Source organism: Lytechinus variegatus, chromosome 1 (assembly GCF_018143015.1).
Source record: "Lytechinus variegatus isolate NC3 chromosome 1, Lvar_3.0, whole genome shotgun sequence".
Lineage (NCBI taxonomy): Eukaryota > Metazoa > Echinodermata > Echinoidea > Temnopleuroida > Toxopneustidae > Lytechinus > Lytechinus variegatus.
This window is the reverse complement of record NC_054740.1, coordinates 23216531-23233498: the sequence shown is the minus strand read 5'-3', so window position 1 is coordinate 23233498 and position 16968 is coordinate 23216531. Positions and strand designations below refer to the sequence as shown.

The 16968-nt window shown below is 39.4% G+C and overlaps 1 protein-coding gene across 1 annotated transcript in view; it reads right to left on the bottom strand.

Moving 5' to 3' along the window:
• The window catches only part of LOC121409515 (transient-receptor-potential-like protein), a 30648-nt gene extending 14225 nt beyond the window's left edge, over positions 1–16423 (bottom strand). The window contains 6 exon segments of the mRNA XM_041601438.1: positions 4017–4286; positions 4289–4346; positions 4696–4868; positions 9466–9922; positions 11711–11947; positions 16220–16423. Coding sequence (XP_041457372.1) covers positions 4017–4286; positions 4289–4346; positions 4696–4868; positions 9466–9922; positions 11711–11947; positions 16220–16399 — 1375 coding nt within the window. The 5' untranslated portion in view covers positions 16400–16423.
• Between the last annotated feature and the right edge of the window lie 545 nt (positions 16424–16968).

Here is a 16968-nt window from a genome sequence, read left to right as displayed (position 1 = left end):
CAATTTGGTGTGTTCTCCTTTGTTTTCAAAGGACATTTTGCAAATTTCCTTTTGAAAACATTACGACACTCTTGGATATCATTTATTGGATCAAATAAATAGGTTCAAATCAAACTCAAATGTGCAATTGATCTACATTTGTGTATTTCAGGGGCCCATTTTATAACGAGTTACAACTGTTGTAACTTTGCCATTATGACAACTACCATGGGAACCTTGATTGTGATTGGCTGCTGAGCCCTGGTAGTTTCCACAATAAAATACATCAGTTGTAACTCTTTATGAAACAGACCCCAGATCAATCGCAGTTTATCACTTTTCGTAAGACAGGGTCCAGGCTCGGGGAGCGTTAACATTCTTTCGTCCGACAAGTTGTCAGATCTGGGCCCCGTCTTACAAAGAGTTAGGATTGATCCAATCAATCATAACTCTATGGAAACCCATCAGTGTCATATTTTTTTTCTACAGGAAATCCGCGCAATGCCTTTTGTAAAGAAAGAGAAGTACAGTGATTTTTAAAGAAAACATAGAATGCATGAATATACATCATAGAAATATATTTTGAACAAACATGCATTCTAGATGTTGCCGATGCTGGCCGTGCATAGTTGTGATTGATCGGATCAATTGCAACTCTTTGTAAGATGCGGTAAGATGGGTCATTGGGCCCCGTCTCACAAATTCAATCAATCTCAACTGTATGGAAATCCATCCATACCATAATTGTTTTTACGGGAAATTAGCTCAACCCTAAACAAAGAGAATCGCACTGAAACTATAAGAGAATATACTTCATATCTAGAAAATATTTTGAACAAATTTTGTATTTGAGATTGTTGACGTTGCTGGCCGTCCATAGTTGTGGTTGATTGGATCATCATAACACTTTGAAAGACAGGTCCCTGGAAACTAATTAACTCGAATTTGATTGGCTTGGGAGCGCTTTAATATGGTCACAGTCGGATAAAACAGGACATGTCAAATTAAACATCCGATTATTCCTTTCATGAAATTGCTCCCCAGGGGTCCGTTTCATAAAGAGTAACTATTGTAACTTTGCCATTCTGATAATCACCGTAGTAACGGGGCTCAGGAGTTGATTACAATCAAGATTATAATGGTTGTTGCCATAATGGCAAAGTTACCATCGTCATGATAGTTGTAAAACTTTCATGAAACGGACCTCATTGAATGATCTGGGGAGCATTTCAAGTGTCGAATCAATAGCTCCAAATCTTTTTCTAACCTGGGGCTGGGACATGTTTCATAAAATTTGGTAACTCCTGTAGAAATTATGCAAGTGTTGTATCTACCATGGATACCTTAATTGTGATTGGCTCTGAAACCCTACCCCCATGGTAGTTGCCATAATGGCAAAGTTACCATACCTTTATGAAATATCCCCCGGTATAGCGGTTTCATGAACAAAGCAAATGATTTTTATTGACAAATCTGCGATGAGCCAATCAGACGCGCGTATTTAGGTCATGCTCAGAACAGAGACGTCTCAAAAGGGAGGTCGGTGTTATGGAATTGGAGGCATCTAACCGATGGATTCAAGTAAATACCTAACAAACGATGACGTATGGCACTGACATAGCAACGCACCTGGCCTATTGCATAACCCATTGAGGAAGCTTAATTGTTCTTCTTGAGAAGACCCCGGTGAAGGTCGCCATTAGTAATACCATGGTCACAATTGTTCTATGGCGGCCGTACGGCGAGTCGAAAACAGCCGTTTTATAAATTTTGATTCAAACCACCTATATGAAGTTGGACAAAAAATGTTGAAACGGCTGTTTTAGACTCGCCGTACGGCCGCCGTAGAACAAATGTGACCATGGCATTACAGTCATCTGAAGTCAAATTTCTTTATTACAGTCCTACCCAAGATTGAAATCAAAATACACTACTCAAAAAAAGTTAAGGACCACTTTTTAAAACGTATATAATTTTTTATACAAGGTGTTTTATTTCTGGAAATACCTCAGTACAACTGTCCTGAATGTCCTTAGACACGCTGTAATCAATTTCACGCATGGGTGGTTTCAGTTGTTGCACACTGTCGCTCTCATCACTGCACATCCTGAAAAGTGGGTTCACAGGGGTATCAACTATCGACATGAAGAGGAAAAAATGAATGTCTGAGTGTCTTTCAGGCAGCCTAGTATCGCGTATGACCTCCTCCTGCAGCAATAACGGCTTCACAGCGCTGTCTCATGGAGCTAATGAGGTGATTAATGTCTCTGACGACCAGTGCATCCCATGCAGCCTCCAGAGCCACACCCAGCTGCTGCAGTCCAAGTGGATGGTCTTCGAGCTGCTGGATACTTCTCCCCATCATCTCCATCATGTCCCAGACGTGCTCTGTCGGGTTCAAGTCCGGGAACCTCGCTGGCCATTCCATACACTGAATGCAATGGCCCTCAAGGAACTCGGTCACCACCCTAGCTCGGTGGGGACGGGCATTGGTTTCAGTTGTTGCATGATGTCTCTCACATCATTGCATATCCTGAAAAGCGGGCCCATTGTGAAGTGGTACAAAAGTGGATTCAAAAGCATTTTCTGTCTTTAGTCTTTACAATCAACAAATTGCTGACAACAGTAATGCCAGGATACAGGTGTCCTGAATATCCTCAAACACAATGAAATCAATTTCAAACATGCAGTTCTTTCACGATGTTTCTCACATCATTGCAGTGGGCCCGTATAAAAGTGGCTTCCAAAGCAATTACTGTCTTTAGAATCAACAACTTGCCTACAACAGCAATGCCAAGACACCACCTAAGTGAAACAGATGTAGCCAGAGCCCTAGGGATGCTCGAAGCTGGCCTCAGTCAGCGAAGAGTAGCCAGAGTGATGGGCGTGTCACGCAGTGTCATTAGCAGAGCAAGTGAAAGACACCGAGAGACAGGGCTATACTCTGAGAGACCCCGTAGTGGCCGACCAGTTTCAACAACCCCTAGAGATGATCGCTTCTTGACGAATCTCAGTCTCCGCAACCGCTTTCACAGTGCACGCCGCCTCAATAATGACTTCACTGCAGCAACTGGAGTGATTGTTTACACTCAAACAATCCGTAACCGACTTCACAGAGCAAATTTGAATGCCAGACGGCCAGCTCAGTGTGTCCTACTCACCCCTGCTCACAGAAGAATTCATCTCAACTGGGCTCGGCAGCATGTCAGATGGACCAGACAGCAATGGCATTGAGTTCCCTTGACCACAACAATGGACGTTTGAGAGTCTGGAGGCGACCAGGAGAGAGATTTGCTGACCCCTGTATTGCAGAACATGACCGTTATGGGGGAGGCATCACCTATGACAACCGTACTCGTCTCTACGTGGTCCCAGGGAGAGCAATGAGGTACAGGGATGAAGTCCTCGAACCTATTGTGGTGCCATTTGCTGAAAATGTGGGTGAAAACTTCATTTTGATGGATGACAATGCCCGTCCCCACCGAGCTAGGGTGGTGACCGAGTTCCTTGAGGGCCATGGAATTGAGCGTATGGAATGGCCAGCGAGGTTCCCGGACTTGAACCCGACAGAGCACGTCTGGGACATGATGGGGATGATGGGGAGAAGTATCCAGCAGCTCGAAGCCCATCCACTTGGACTGCAGCAGCTGGGTGTGGCTCTGGAGGCTGCATGGGATGCACTGGTCGTCAGAGACATTAATCACCTCATTAGCTCCATGAGACAGCGCTGTGAAGCCGTTATTGCTGCAGGAGGAGGTCATATGCGATACTAGGCTGCCTGAAAGACACTCAGACATTCATTTTTTCCTCTTCATGTCGATAGTTGATACCCCTGTGAACCCACTTTTCAGGATGTGCAGTGATGAGAGCGACAGTGTGCAACAACTGAAACCACCCATGCGTGAAATTGATTACAGTGTGTTTAAGGACATTCAGGACAGTTGTACTGAGGTATTTCCAGAAATAAAACACCTTGTATAAAAAAATATATACGTTTTAAAAAGTGGTCCTTAACTTTTTTTGAGTAGTGTAGTTACCAAGTACGAAGATGAGGATGAAACCTTCGGTCGTGTCCGGCGCGCGACCCCGGTCCGAGTTCACACTGACGGTCGACGACGCCATGACGAGGAGGAGGAGAAAGAAGATGAAGGAGGCGCTGTGGTTCAAGAACTTCATGAACGGTGACCTCAGCAACGTCCCTATCGGGGTCCGAGGAAATAACAGATAGTAGAGGGCCATGATGGGGAAGAGGCAGATCAAAGCGCAGCAGATGAGGCTCTTGACGAACCAGTTACGCCGCCTCCATCCGGTAGACCTTCGTACCAAATAGATGCCAGGAGCTGTTGCGTGTGGGGATGTGCTACGAACTGATAGAAGGGTAAGGAAAGATTAATATGTTAAGTCGTTTGAGTTTATATTAATATATGCCTATATAGGAACATATTGGGTCTTGGTAAATTGAAAGAGTCTTCATTTTTAAAGTGATCATTCGTTTTAAGTTTATGGTGTATTTTCAAATAAAATTCATATGAATCATTTTAAAAACCAACCATCAATGCATGATGTGGAGGAAATCAAAATTCAGTGGCATTAACACGTCTCACTGTTCTTCCATCGGATCTTTTGTCATAAAAGGGCAATCACGCGAATTAAACCATGATGCGACATTACAATAAATCAAATATCGATATTTAATCAAATATGAATCAGGCAGACCTGTTTCTGTTCGTATTTCAGAGCTAGTTTGAGCCGGGATAGAGTGAGTTTCCCGCTGTTCATCTCATCCGACCCGTAACCCTCGTCGTCGTCATCCTCCGAGCTCTGCTTGTCGAGTAGGGCGATGACCTCCTCAGAGCTTCGGCATTGTTCGAGAAGATCGACGGCATAGGCTGTTCGGACGAGAGAAAAAATAAAGTAAGAGATTCTACTATAATCAAAAATAATATAGCACCCCTTTTCCATCATTTTCAGCTTTTGTCATTTCATGTGAAATATGTGCTTGCTTGTCATTTGCTGATGTTTTTATCTTTGAATTTGAATGTGGAAATTAACGAAATTAAAATAGTTATGTGTCTCATTGATACCAGTGCATTATATATTACTTGCAGCTAAATGCTGAATTACAAATGCTTGTACATGATAATTGATTTATATATAGAATTTAGAAAACTGTTAAAAAGAAGAAAAAAAGTAGATTAAAGCAAACACTCACATACGCCCTCACACCCACACATACAAAACAGTATAACGGTTAACTCCATTCAACCTTGAGAACTTTATCAGTAAAAGAAACATTTGAAGATGTACATGTATGTAGTGGAGATATAGATTGATCAGTGAACATGAATATCAACGAAATATGTGCAAAAGAGAGAGAAAAAAAGCAAGACCCCCCCCAAAAAAAACACTTGTACATGTAAACTGAAAAATACCATGGTTCGTTAATCAATTCAGAATTATAAAGCATGGGTAGCTCTACGGGGGGGGGGGGCAACTGCCCTTTTGTTTTTTTTAATTATGAAATAAAACAAAGACGAAAACAACGACGAAAAAAGAAAAAGTATGGATCGACGTGACTTAGTCGAATGAAAATAAACAAACTTTCCTATCTTAAGAAACAGTTAAAGTTATCTTTGGGTCATATCATCACAGAGTAAACTACCCTCAATGCCGCCCGCCCTTGACGTTCATTGTATTCAATTCTGTTTAACCTAGTCTTGTTCACTATAGGTATGACTTTGAGGGATTTTTTTCCTTTCCTTTACGTGAGTTTATTTTCACAATATTCATAAATGATAAAAAAATGACAATAATTCATTTATGATTGATGTCTTCAGACCTATAAATTTTCCTTTTCTATAATCTCTATTATGTTCCATTCGTTCATAATAAAGCATTCAAAGGAAAACAAATTGAGGGTGTGAGAGGGAGTTATTACCATGTAGGCCTATATAGGCGAAAGTGATAAAAAAGAAGGTGAGAAGGTTTTCACCACGAAGATTACTTTTTAAAGGGGGAAGGCGAGTGGAACGGGTGGATATATACCCCCACCTATATTGTCTCAATTGGTCAAAATAGCATGCGCAAAACAAGTGTACCGCGCGAGCTGAATACGAAATTTCCTTGCCAATCATAAGCTGTTTACTAAAGTAAGGGTTCAGTGATATACTTGTAGTAGATATGTCTACACAACCACTATGACTTGAATTTTGCAAAGGTGAACAATATTTGGATCATTTTATGAGATTTAGTTTCAGAAGGAAACAAGCTCGACTGTCATCGCAGAATATATACGGACGTAATTAGATGTCCCTTATATATTTTCCAACATAATTAACGCGATCGAATTCAGAGGAGTATACGGGCTTGTATCAACCAGTTTGGGAGGAATTTCCATGAAGATGTTTTTGCTTCCACGGCGTAAAACAAATTCAAGAACTTAGAAAATCTATTGTCGAATGCCCTTCATGACAGAGCACAACAAACTAGTCTATCGAAAATCAGTGAGTAAAAACAGTAATTTACTCCTGGACTCTGTGCAAACCCCATATTTTACATTTTTTCCTCAGCTCTTAAACTTACGACAAAACTGTTGATCCGGTTCACTCATTCTTAATTGACAAAGACCTCCCAGCTGTTCGTTGTCATTTCACGGGCATTTTCAATACATTTACTGTGTTCTGGAATTCATTCTGCGTCGCGATTTCGAAAACTCGCTACCTATTAATTCATTTATTGCAACGTTGGAAACAGTTTTCGCATTATATCTTATATATCACTGAATTTTTGGAATCCTTGTTATTTTTTCGTATTCACAGCTTTATCTCTTTGTCCTTCTCTTTCCGTTCCATCATATTTTTTATCCTTTGCTTTTTCATTTCTTGAGAAATATCAACAATCACTTTTCTCTCAAGTAATTATTTCTAAATGTTTAATTTGCACCTAATTTGTGTTGTGTAAAAGGCAATATTTGTGGAAAAAAAAAATGAATGCGTCATCATAAATTTATGATCCATTGTATTATCAAAACAGCAATAAATCAATTTCATTAACGACATCGACATTAACAACATAATCTCGGAATTATTATATTTCATTTCATGTCATCTGTGAAACTCTATTCCTTCATTCCTTTCAAAATTTATCCTTTTATCTTTATATCCTTGGTGCCTACTTCTTCATTTCATAAGGAGGGGCGAAAGTTTTATTTTAACGATATCATATACATTATTTTCTTTCCCCTTTTTTAGTTGTGATTTTTCTAATGTTTTATTTATTTGTTTTTATTTTATTTTTTTAATTATTCATTATTATTATCATTATTTTTTTTTTTTGGGGGGGAGAGGGGGCATGACTCCCAAACTTTTCCATTTAAACGCTAGTAATAACACCATCGTATTGCTAAAATGATGTAATAAGACAGGGTTGGAAGATATTGCATGGTCAACCTTCATACACATGTAATAATGCATTTATCGTAAAAAAAAATTGTACCAATTATCGACTATTTTTACATGGCTGTACAAGGTCTAAGCGCCATAAGCAAAGAAAGGTGGACCTGCATGTGCGCCATATAAGTATCCACCATTATTATCATTATTATTATCGTCGTTATCATTACCACACACATCTTATTCACCATTATATTCATAACCAACCTCTTAGTAATTATCAACATCAATATCTTATTTTTTTATCATTATCATTGTCATCATCATCACCATCATCATCATCATCATCATCATCATCATTATCATCATCATCATCACCATCATCACCATCGTCATCATCACCATCATCATCATCGCCATCATCATAACCATCATCATCATCACCATCATCATCACACTCAGCATCATCATCATCATCAGCAGCATAAACATCACCATCATCATAAACATCATCACCATCATCATCATCACCATCATCACCATCGTCATCATCACCATCGTCATCATCACCATCACCATCACCATCATCATCATCACCAGCATCATCATCATCACCACCATCATCATCATCACTACCATCATCATCACTACCATCATCATCATCACCACCAGCATCATCATCATCACCACCAGCATCATCATCATCACCACCAGCATCATCATCACCACCATCATCATCACTACCATCATCATCATCACCACACTCAGCATCATCATCATCACCATAGACCAAAAATATCCTATTCACTATTTTCATTGTCACCATCGTTAACATAATTATTATCATTATCATGATCATCATCTTATTCATTCTTATCACTTTTATTCTCATCATCATCAACAACAACATCTTATTACTTTTTTTTTGTCTCACCTGCATAACAAAGCGAGACTATAGGTACCGCTTTTCCGACGGCGGCGTCGTCGTCAACATCAAATCTTAACCAAAGGTTCAGATTTTGAAATGCCGGTTGAAATGTCATCAAAACTTCAGTTTCAGGTCACATGACCAAGGTCAAAGGTCATTTAGGGTTAATTAACCTGTGGCCATGTTGGGGGTATTTGTTGATTTCCATCATTACTTTTAAAAGTTTATGGATCTGGTTCATGAAACTTGAACTTAAGAGTAATCAAGTATCACTTAACATCTTTTGAGGGTTTTATGTCACATGACCAAGATCAGAGGTAATTTTGGGTCAAGAAACTCAGATTATGTTGGGGGAATCAAAACGAAATCTTAACCGGGGTTAAGTTTTTTAGATGTCATAACGCTGAAAGTATATAGATCTAGTTCATGAAACTTGGACATAAGAGTAATCAAGCGTCAGTGAACATCCTGTGTGAAATTCAGGTCACATGACCAAGGTCCCTGAACTTTGGCCGTGTTGGGGGTATTTGTTGAATTGCCATCATAACTTTGAGAGTTTATGGATCTAGTTCATGAAATATGGACATAAGTGTAATCAAGAATCCCTGATCGTCTTGCGCTAAGTCTTTGGTCACACGATCAAGGTCAAATTTCATTTAGGGTCAATGAACGTAGTATTTTTTCATCATATCAATGGTGCTTTTTGTGAATGATTATTCTATAGTCGTTTTTTTTTTAAGTCAGCTATGCTGCTATACTGAATCGCGTAATGCAGGCGAGGCTGCCAGAGTTATAAATGTTATAATTATCATCATCGTCATTAAATTCGTCATCATGATCATCTTCGTCATTATCACCGTCATTATCACCATACAAATCTTATTCAGTATCATTATCATTTTCTCATCATCTTACCTTTTTAAAAATTATTATCGTTATCATGATTATCATCCTATTCATTATTATCTCTTTTATTTTTATCATCATCAAACATTTTATTCGTTTTTATAATTATCATAATCACCATTATCAACACCATTATCATCATTATCAACGCCATCGTAATTTTGATAATCTCCACTCTTATTCTTAATACCTATTATTGTCATCGCGACATTACAACGTCAATGTTGCTTCTTTTTTCATTATCACGTGATCTAGTCTTACCTTTTGCCTGCTCACTGAGCGTCAAATAGATATCCTTGAATTCATTTTCCCGCATGGCCAGTCGCTGCAACTCCCAGCTCAATTTAAAGGCAGTGAGAACGGGATCACAACTTGTCAGCGAGATCCAAGCCGGACTCGCGAGGGCGCGATAAGTATTGATGCGGTCCAGTGAGTAGCGCAGGCTGTCCTGCTTTTGCTTCTCCTCACACACCGCGCATGCGCAGACGCACGGATGTGGCTTGTAGATGGTGGCGCCACGGGTGAGGAGAAGCTGGAGTATCTTGACCTGGTTGCAGTGGGCCGCCAGGATCACCGGCGAGATGTCCGGCGAGTAGTCCGAGCTCTCCTGGTGGCGGGACTTGTTGGCCGACGCCCATCCTTCCCCGAGCATCTGGCGGGAAATACTCGGGTGGTTTACCATCATCTCTACCATGCGGTAGACTCCTTCGCGTATCGCCTGCACCAAAATAAAAACGCAACTGCTTAGATAAATGATCATTTCATTCTGATATTCCAGCAAACTTTCAGCATTTATCCATTTGAAGAGCGCAAGCAACATACATCAGAAGAAAAATCTAGGCGCACTTTCGATCTTCAGATCTATCAGAACTTTGTCGACAGCCTCGATTTCTCATAAAATCGATTCTTTAAATTTCCTGCCTGCTACAAGATGAAACTTAATGAAGACACGTATTGAACTCCGAGTCATCTGCAATTTCGAGCGTAGAGACCACTCGATATTGCAGCTAATTTATTCGCCATACAAGCAAATGAAACGTGTGATTTCCCTACAAAGTCGCTCATATAGTAAACATCAGATTGACGTTGTATATCAGTTTGGCATACGGAAATCCATATTGATTGAAGAGATATACGAGATTCGTTTCCATGATAACAAATACATTCGGCCTCAGACGCCCCTCAAGGAAAAATACGTTATAAATTAGCATTGAAGATGTTTATATCATGAGCAATTACTTTGCGCGGGAAATATATTACTTTTCGCGGGAAATTAGTGATCACGTGCCGAATTCTTAATCGCATATCTTTTTGCTATATACCTTTTATCGCGAGATACATTTCATTTTAATCAATTCAATTCTTAAGTCGGCTTGGCCTAGATGATCGTCCCTTGTGTGCCTTCATCTCAGATTCTGCCATGCCCTACATCTAGCTTCCTCACATCAATCGTTTTTATTGCTTTCATAATGCATATTCCGTCCCCTAGATACAATTTCCCTTATTGGCTCTAAAAACAAAATAAGACTGAGATGTGGCTTCAGGTATGACTATATTACCGACTTAGAGGGGCACTTGGAAAGTGTCAAGCGAGAAACATGTACGTCAGGGGCCGCATCACATTGATGTGGGGGGGGGGCAGGGGGGCGACTGCCCCTATGCCAGCGAAAATGTATTAAATATTAACGTACAATGTAATACTGTAGAACAAGCACAATTCAAGCAGTGGAAATGAGACAATTTGAAAAGAGGAAGAAAAGACCAGGAAGAAGAATTGAAAAAAATGCGTCCAGGATAATGGGGATATGAACATGCACTACTACAGCGAGTAGAAAACGAGGGCACTAACAGACCCGAATTTCACATTTAGACCGAGGACACACAACAAAGTGAGCATCCTGTGAATGTCCGCGGTACAAAATTACATGTGTTTTCGCCCATTATGAGTAAAGTGAAAATTCCTCGTTTCACGATGATATTATGAGATGTCCTCGGTTGCAAGTAAAATTTCAAGTAATCCTCTGTGTGTGAAGTTGGTGGTCCTCACTATGTAGTGACATTTTAAAAACAATTCTTTGATGTCAGACGTGAAAATGCTTTGTGTGCGTGTGTTTTCAGATGTCCTCACACATCTGGGGACTGAAAATGGAGGTATAGTGCGAAATCTTAATTAAAAAAAACCCTCAATATTTTCTTTAATGAATGACATAATGGTTATGAAAGGTAATACAGGGCCAATTAAATAAACGGTTCTATTTCAATCACACAATGTAGGAGCAATTCCTGAATTCTTGTTTCTGAATGGGTGATCGGGTTATGGTCACAACTCTTATAGTAACCATCACAATGGTTTCATGACTTGATTCAGTCTTTTCCACGCAAGTTAAGAAAAAAGACCCCAAACCCTGTAATTCGCCTGTATTTATTGGACTTTGATAGTGGCTGATGGAAAGAGATTGAAATATAGGCCTATTTCAGGGGAGAACTTGATTGTCTTTCAATTTACCTGGAGTAGAGCATCGCCTATTTCCACATCAGGCTGTGCGAGCAAGAGTTCAACGATCTCCAGATTCTCATTATCTACCGCCATCTGCAATGCGCTGCGCCCCAGGAGGTTACTGACATTCACGTTGACTGGATTCTCTCCCTGAAGGCAGCGAACTATGGTGGCTTTGTCGCCCTTCTCCGCAGCCTCGAGAAATTCCCGCTCCTTGACGGTGATGCGCTGCCCTTCGCTGAAGAGCTGTAAAAAAAATCGATGAATATGATGATATAAAAGATAAAAAAAGTGCTCTTTAGAAATGATGTGTGTAAAATACGTAAAATATGTCAAATCTGGCGTAGGGAAAAATTACCACGTGCCCCCCCCCCTTTTTTTTTTGGGGGGGAGGTCTGAGGGATATTACAATTTCCTATTCATTTTTCTCTTTATTGACCTTATAAAATATCGCTGATTTGACCAAGAATATATTTGGATATAAGTATGCCACATGATGTTGAAATATTCAAAAGCTTTCTGACAGTATATCGTTTAATTGAAGTTCATGTGTGGATGGATTAAACAGTTTACTGTTAAAAAATCCGCATACATTCGTAATTCCGAAGCTTCGTAATTCCGAAGGTTCGGTTATTCCGAAGGTTCGTATTTCCGAAGGTTCGTAATTCCGAAGGTTCGTAATTCCGAAGATTCGTCAATCCGAAAACGAAATAAGGTTCGTAATTCCGAAGGTTCGTCAATCCGAAAACGAAATAAGGTTCGTAATTCCGAAGGTTCGTTAATCCGAAAACGAAATAAGGTTCGTAATTCCGAAGGTTCGTTAATCCGAAAACAAAATAAGGTTCGTAATTCCGAAGGTTCGTTAATCCGAAAACGAAATAAGGTTCGTTAATCCGAAAACGAAATAAGGTTCGTTAATCCGAAAATTAAATAAGGTTCGTATTTCCGAAAATGAAAAATTATTCATTTTGGTAACAAAAACGGTGTTGTCATTACAAGATTACACGATATTATGCAATGACGATCGATGATGCATGCATGTGTTGTGGCCAAAAGCATGTATTTCATTAGAATAGGCGCCCTGATCAAGCATAGGCTAATTTCGATTTTATCTGAGCAATTGCTGCCTAAGCAAATGGTTTAAAGATGCAGGGGATCAAGTGTGTTGGTCGCGTGCGAGTAACCTCTAGATAATAGGATTTGTATTGGAGGGGATGTCATTTTTAATAACAGCTTCTGCTGGTAATAAAAATAAAAATAATACTATAATAATGATCCTTGTGAGATGTTGAAAGCGCGAATCGCAAGCTCAAACTAGTAGACATTTCATGTAACAAGACGTGAACTTAAACATTCTGAGCAGTTTTTTTAATCGTGAGAAAGATGTGTATCTTTCTAAAGAATTAACTCGAGGGCGAGCTGTAATTTGTTTATATACTGACCTGGGGCCCGTTGCATAAAACTTTTTACCTGAGAAAACTCAGGTTGTTTTACCGGAGTTTTTGCCCTGTGCTAAAGTCAATGGCGGAAATCAGACTAACCTTAGTTTTCAGTTTTTACCAGAGTTTTCTCAGGTAAAAAGTTTTATGCAACAGGCTTCTAAGTAATCTTTTTAAGGACTGCATTTAGTGACTCATGAATAGAATATATATCTCACGAACTAAATAATGAGAGCGCGAACCGCAAGCTTAAAATTTGTGATATTCCACCTGAAAACTGGACATTTTATATTTTTTGTAACCAGGAATAGAATGAGTTCCTCAATAAACAATACTTGATGCGAGCGAGAAACGTGAGCCAAAATTTTCCGATTTTCCAACCTGAAAACTGGACATTCTAAGCATTCTTGTAAAAAAAATGATAGCTGGGAGAACAGTTTTCAGAACTGAAGTGGCTTCCCTGGGTAAATAATATCTATATCATTATTATTCTAGGCCTACATGAAATTTCCAAAAGTTTGAGCACGTGATTCGCTCGCAACATCTCACAAGGATGCCCTTTTAACAGTAATTGACCAAAAAGGCGAATTTTACATCTTCAGATTTGATTTCTTTCCCCCCAAACCGCTTGCTCGCTACGCTCGCAGAAATGAAACGTAAATATATAATTTATCAATCAGTGATCACTTAAAATTTTTTGCTCAATTCAATTACTACAAAACACACAACCTCTTTACACAGATGATAATCTCAAGGTGAAAATATACGTTTGCACCAAATTGCCCCTATTGGCCCCTTTTTTTGGCTTTGCCCCCCCCGGAAAATATATTCCGCCGCCACTGGTTGAAACACGCATCGTCTTCATGGCTAACTGCAAAAAGTTCTTTAAATGTCCCCTTTAGATCAGGCATGTCAGGTCAGAGCTTATATATTTAAAATTTCTGTTTGCGATCTTGCTCGCAGTTATTATCTAAATTTAGTTACATAGGCATCTCGTTTTGAAGATCACAAACATATTGCCCATCATATTAAAAAAATATATAGCTCGCGCTCGCATTATTTAAAAAGGGTTTATCATGTTATTACATATTTACTTTATTTTATAAGTATAAAGCTAATTATTGACTGTTAGGACTACCCTTTCAAAGAAACAAACAAAAATCAACTTTAAGCTGCCGATCGAGGAAAATGTGGCTGAAAAAATATTGCCCCCCCTACTTGACGAAAGTTGGATCCGCCGGGAGGGAGGCAGGGGGACTTGCACCCCAAAAATGAAATAAAAAACAGGGAAATGAATATTTTCCAAAATGGGAAAGTTCCTTTTTCAAAAATAAATATGCCGTTTTTCGTGTTTTTTCGAAATAAAATATTCTTTTTAAAGTATACAAGTTAAGTTTTCAGGCTGGAATATTGCAAATTTTCAGCTTGCGCTTCGCACTCTCATTCGATTGGTGAAATATGCATCCTAAAGAGGTCACTAAATGCTTTCTTTAACAGGTTCCTTTTCTGGTCAGTATGTTTAAGCTGCGTTTTGCGCTCGTGTTAATTTTTTAGTTAGATGCACATCTTTTTAATGACAGCAGAAATCTGCTCGGATTTTTAAAAACTTATTTTCATTTTTTATTGAAATACCCTAAAGTTTTAGCTTGTGATTCACGCTCGCAACACCTCGCAATTATGCCATTTTAAGAATAATTGACCCCCCCCCAAAAAAAAAGTTTTACAACTTCACCTTTGAATTTGTTTTACCAAGCCGCTCGGTCATTACACTCTCCCGAAAATAAAGCCTAAACATACGTTTTGCCATAATAAGAAATCACTTCAAAAAAGGTTTTTCTCTACTTAATCACTATCAAACACACAATGACTTCAAGCAGATGATAATCTTAAGGGGAAATATCACCAAAGTGTCCATTTTGACGTATGAGTTTCATTTTTTGGCTTTACCCCCCAAACGAAAATTCGTTCGGCCGCCCTTGCCTTCCCATCCTCAAAACAATTGAACGGCAACAGTGTCCCCCGCCCCCTCCCCCTTGCCTCTGCCTCTGCTTTCACGGTTTTCATTTTTCGGATTAACGAACCTTATTTTGTTTTCGGATTAACGAACCTTTTTTCGTTTTCGGATTAACGAACCTTCGGAAAAACGAACCTTATTTCGTTTTCGGATTAACGAACCTTATTTCGTTTTCGGATTAACGAACCTTCGGAAAAACGAACCTTATTTCGTTTTCGGATTAACGAACCTTCGGAAAAACGAACCTTATTTCGTTTTCGGATTAACGAACCTTCGGAACAACGAACCTTATTTCGTTTTCGGATTAACGAACCTTCGGAACAACGAACCTTATTTCGTTTTCGAATTATCGAACCTTCGGAACGAACCTTATTTCGTTTTCGGATTATCGAACCTTCGGAATAACGAACCGTCGGAATAACGCCACAAATGTTCGGATTAACAAACCCTTTTTCGTTTTCGGATTAACGAACATCGAGGTATAGGCAATTTACGTGTTTCGGAATTACGAACCTTCGGAATAAAGAACCTTCGGAATTACGAAGCTTCGGAATTACGAAGTGTAACCCAAAAATCTACTCAGATTTAGATAGTTATCTAATATACCTTAAGTAATTAGACGTTCCCTGTTCGAATACGAGTATCTTCTCATTCAAACGAATAGAATCTATCCATTTTGACAGAAGTCTTCTACTTTGTTAAAAAGAAAAAAAGAAAACATTGTATACGATAGTGTCCCGGAATCTCTTCGCATTCTGAGAAATTAATTGTTTTTGAAGATAATATTCCTCACGAATATATATAATGGAATACATGAACGTAGGTAGCTTTATCAAAACATTTCAGCTCCTGGATTTCTTTTATTTCATTTTATTAATTTTTTAGGATGCCACACTTTTTGCAGCAAATCTGCGAATGTTTAGCGTGAAATTCGAGCTTTCGTTGTAAGATCGGGATGGTCAATTACTATAACATCGCGTAACAGGTAATCCATTTAAGTGTTAAAGAATGTTCGCGTGCCAAATATTTTGTGATATCAAATTCACAGAAATCCGTATATCTCACCTGTAAGGGAATGTTACTAACACCGGATATCAGTGAAAGATCGGACCCGATACCATTTGCCGTGAGACCCGGTACGGATAGGTATCCGGGTAGGTGACTGTTGTGATGCCGGCATGGTGTCTGAGCCGGGGTCGGCAGACGATGGGGGTTGAGTTCCGTGGTCGAAGATATCGAATGCATGATGGATGACGGAGATGATGATTTCAGGTCACCGAGAGTCAAAGTTTCTTTCCTTTAGGTAGAGAGAGAAAGAGAGAGGGAGTGAACGGACTTGTGCACGAAAAAGTAAAATCATTTTCAACAGCCTTAATATCATGCACACGAACATTCCTTAATTTATACCCCTTTTTCCAGTCGTGCGATCCTTTACAAACGCCTTTCGTAACTGATCGCGAAAAAATTCTGAACCATTCAAAACTACTCGTCGATCAATACGATGAATTGCTAAGACTGATCTGATGCGATCTGATAAAATCACTACGATTACCACACGATAAAAAAGGCCCACGCCGTTTGAATCGTGGCGCAACTCGTGACAGTGGGAACTTGGTTTTACAAAACTAATTGTAGGCTCCGATTAGCAAAGCCGTGAGTACGTGATCAGTCTATGACAATGTGGCTTCTTTGAAAACCTTGTTATTCTTCATGTGAACGCCCACACGACAACTGAGAGTATGGCGACTAGGTCTAGTATTTCTCCTTTCCAGGTCAAGTGACTTATCAACAAGCAGAATTAACTTACTACACAG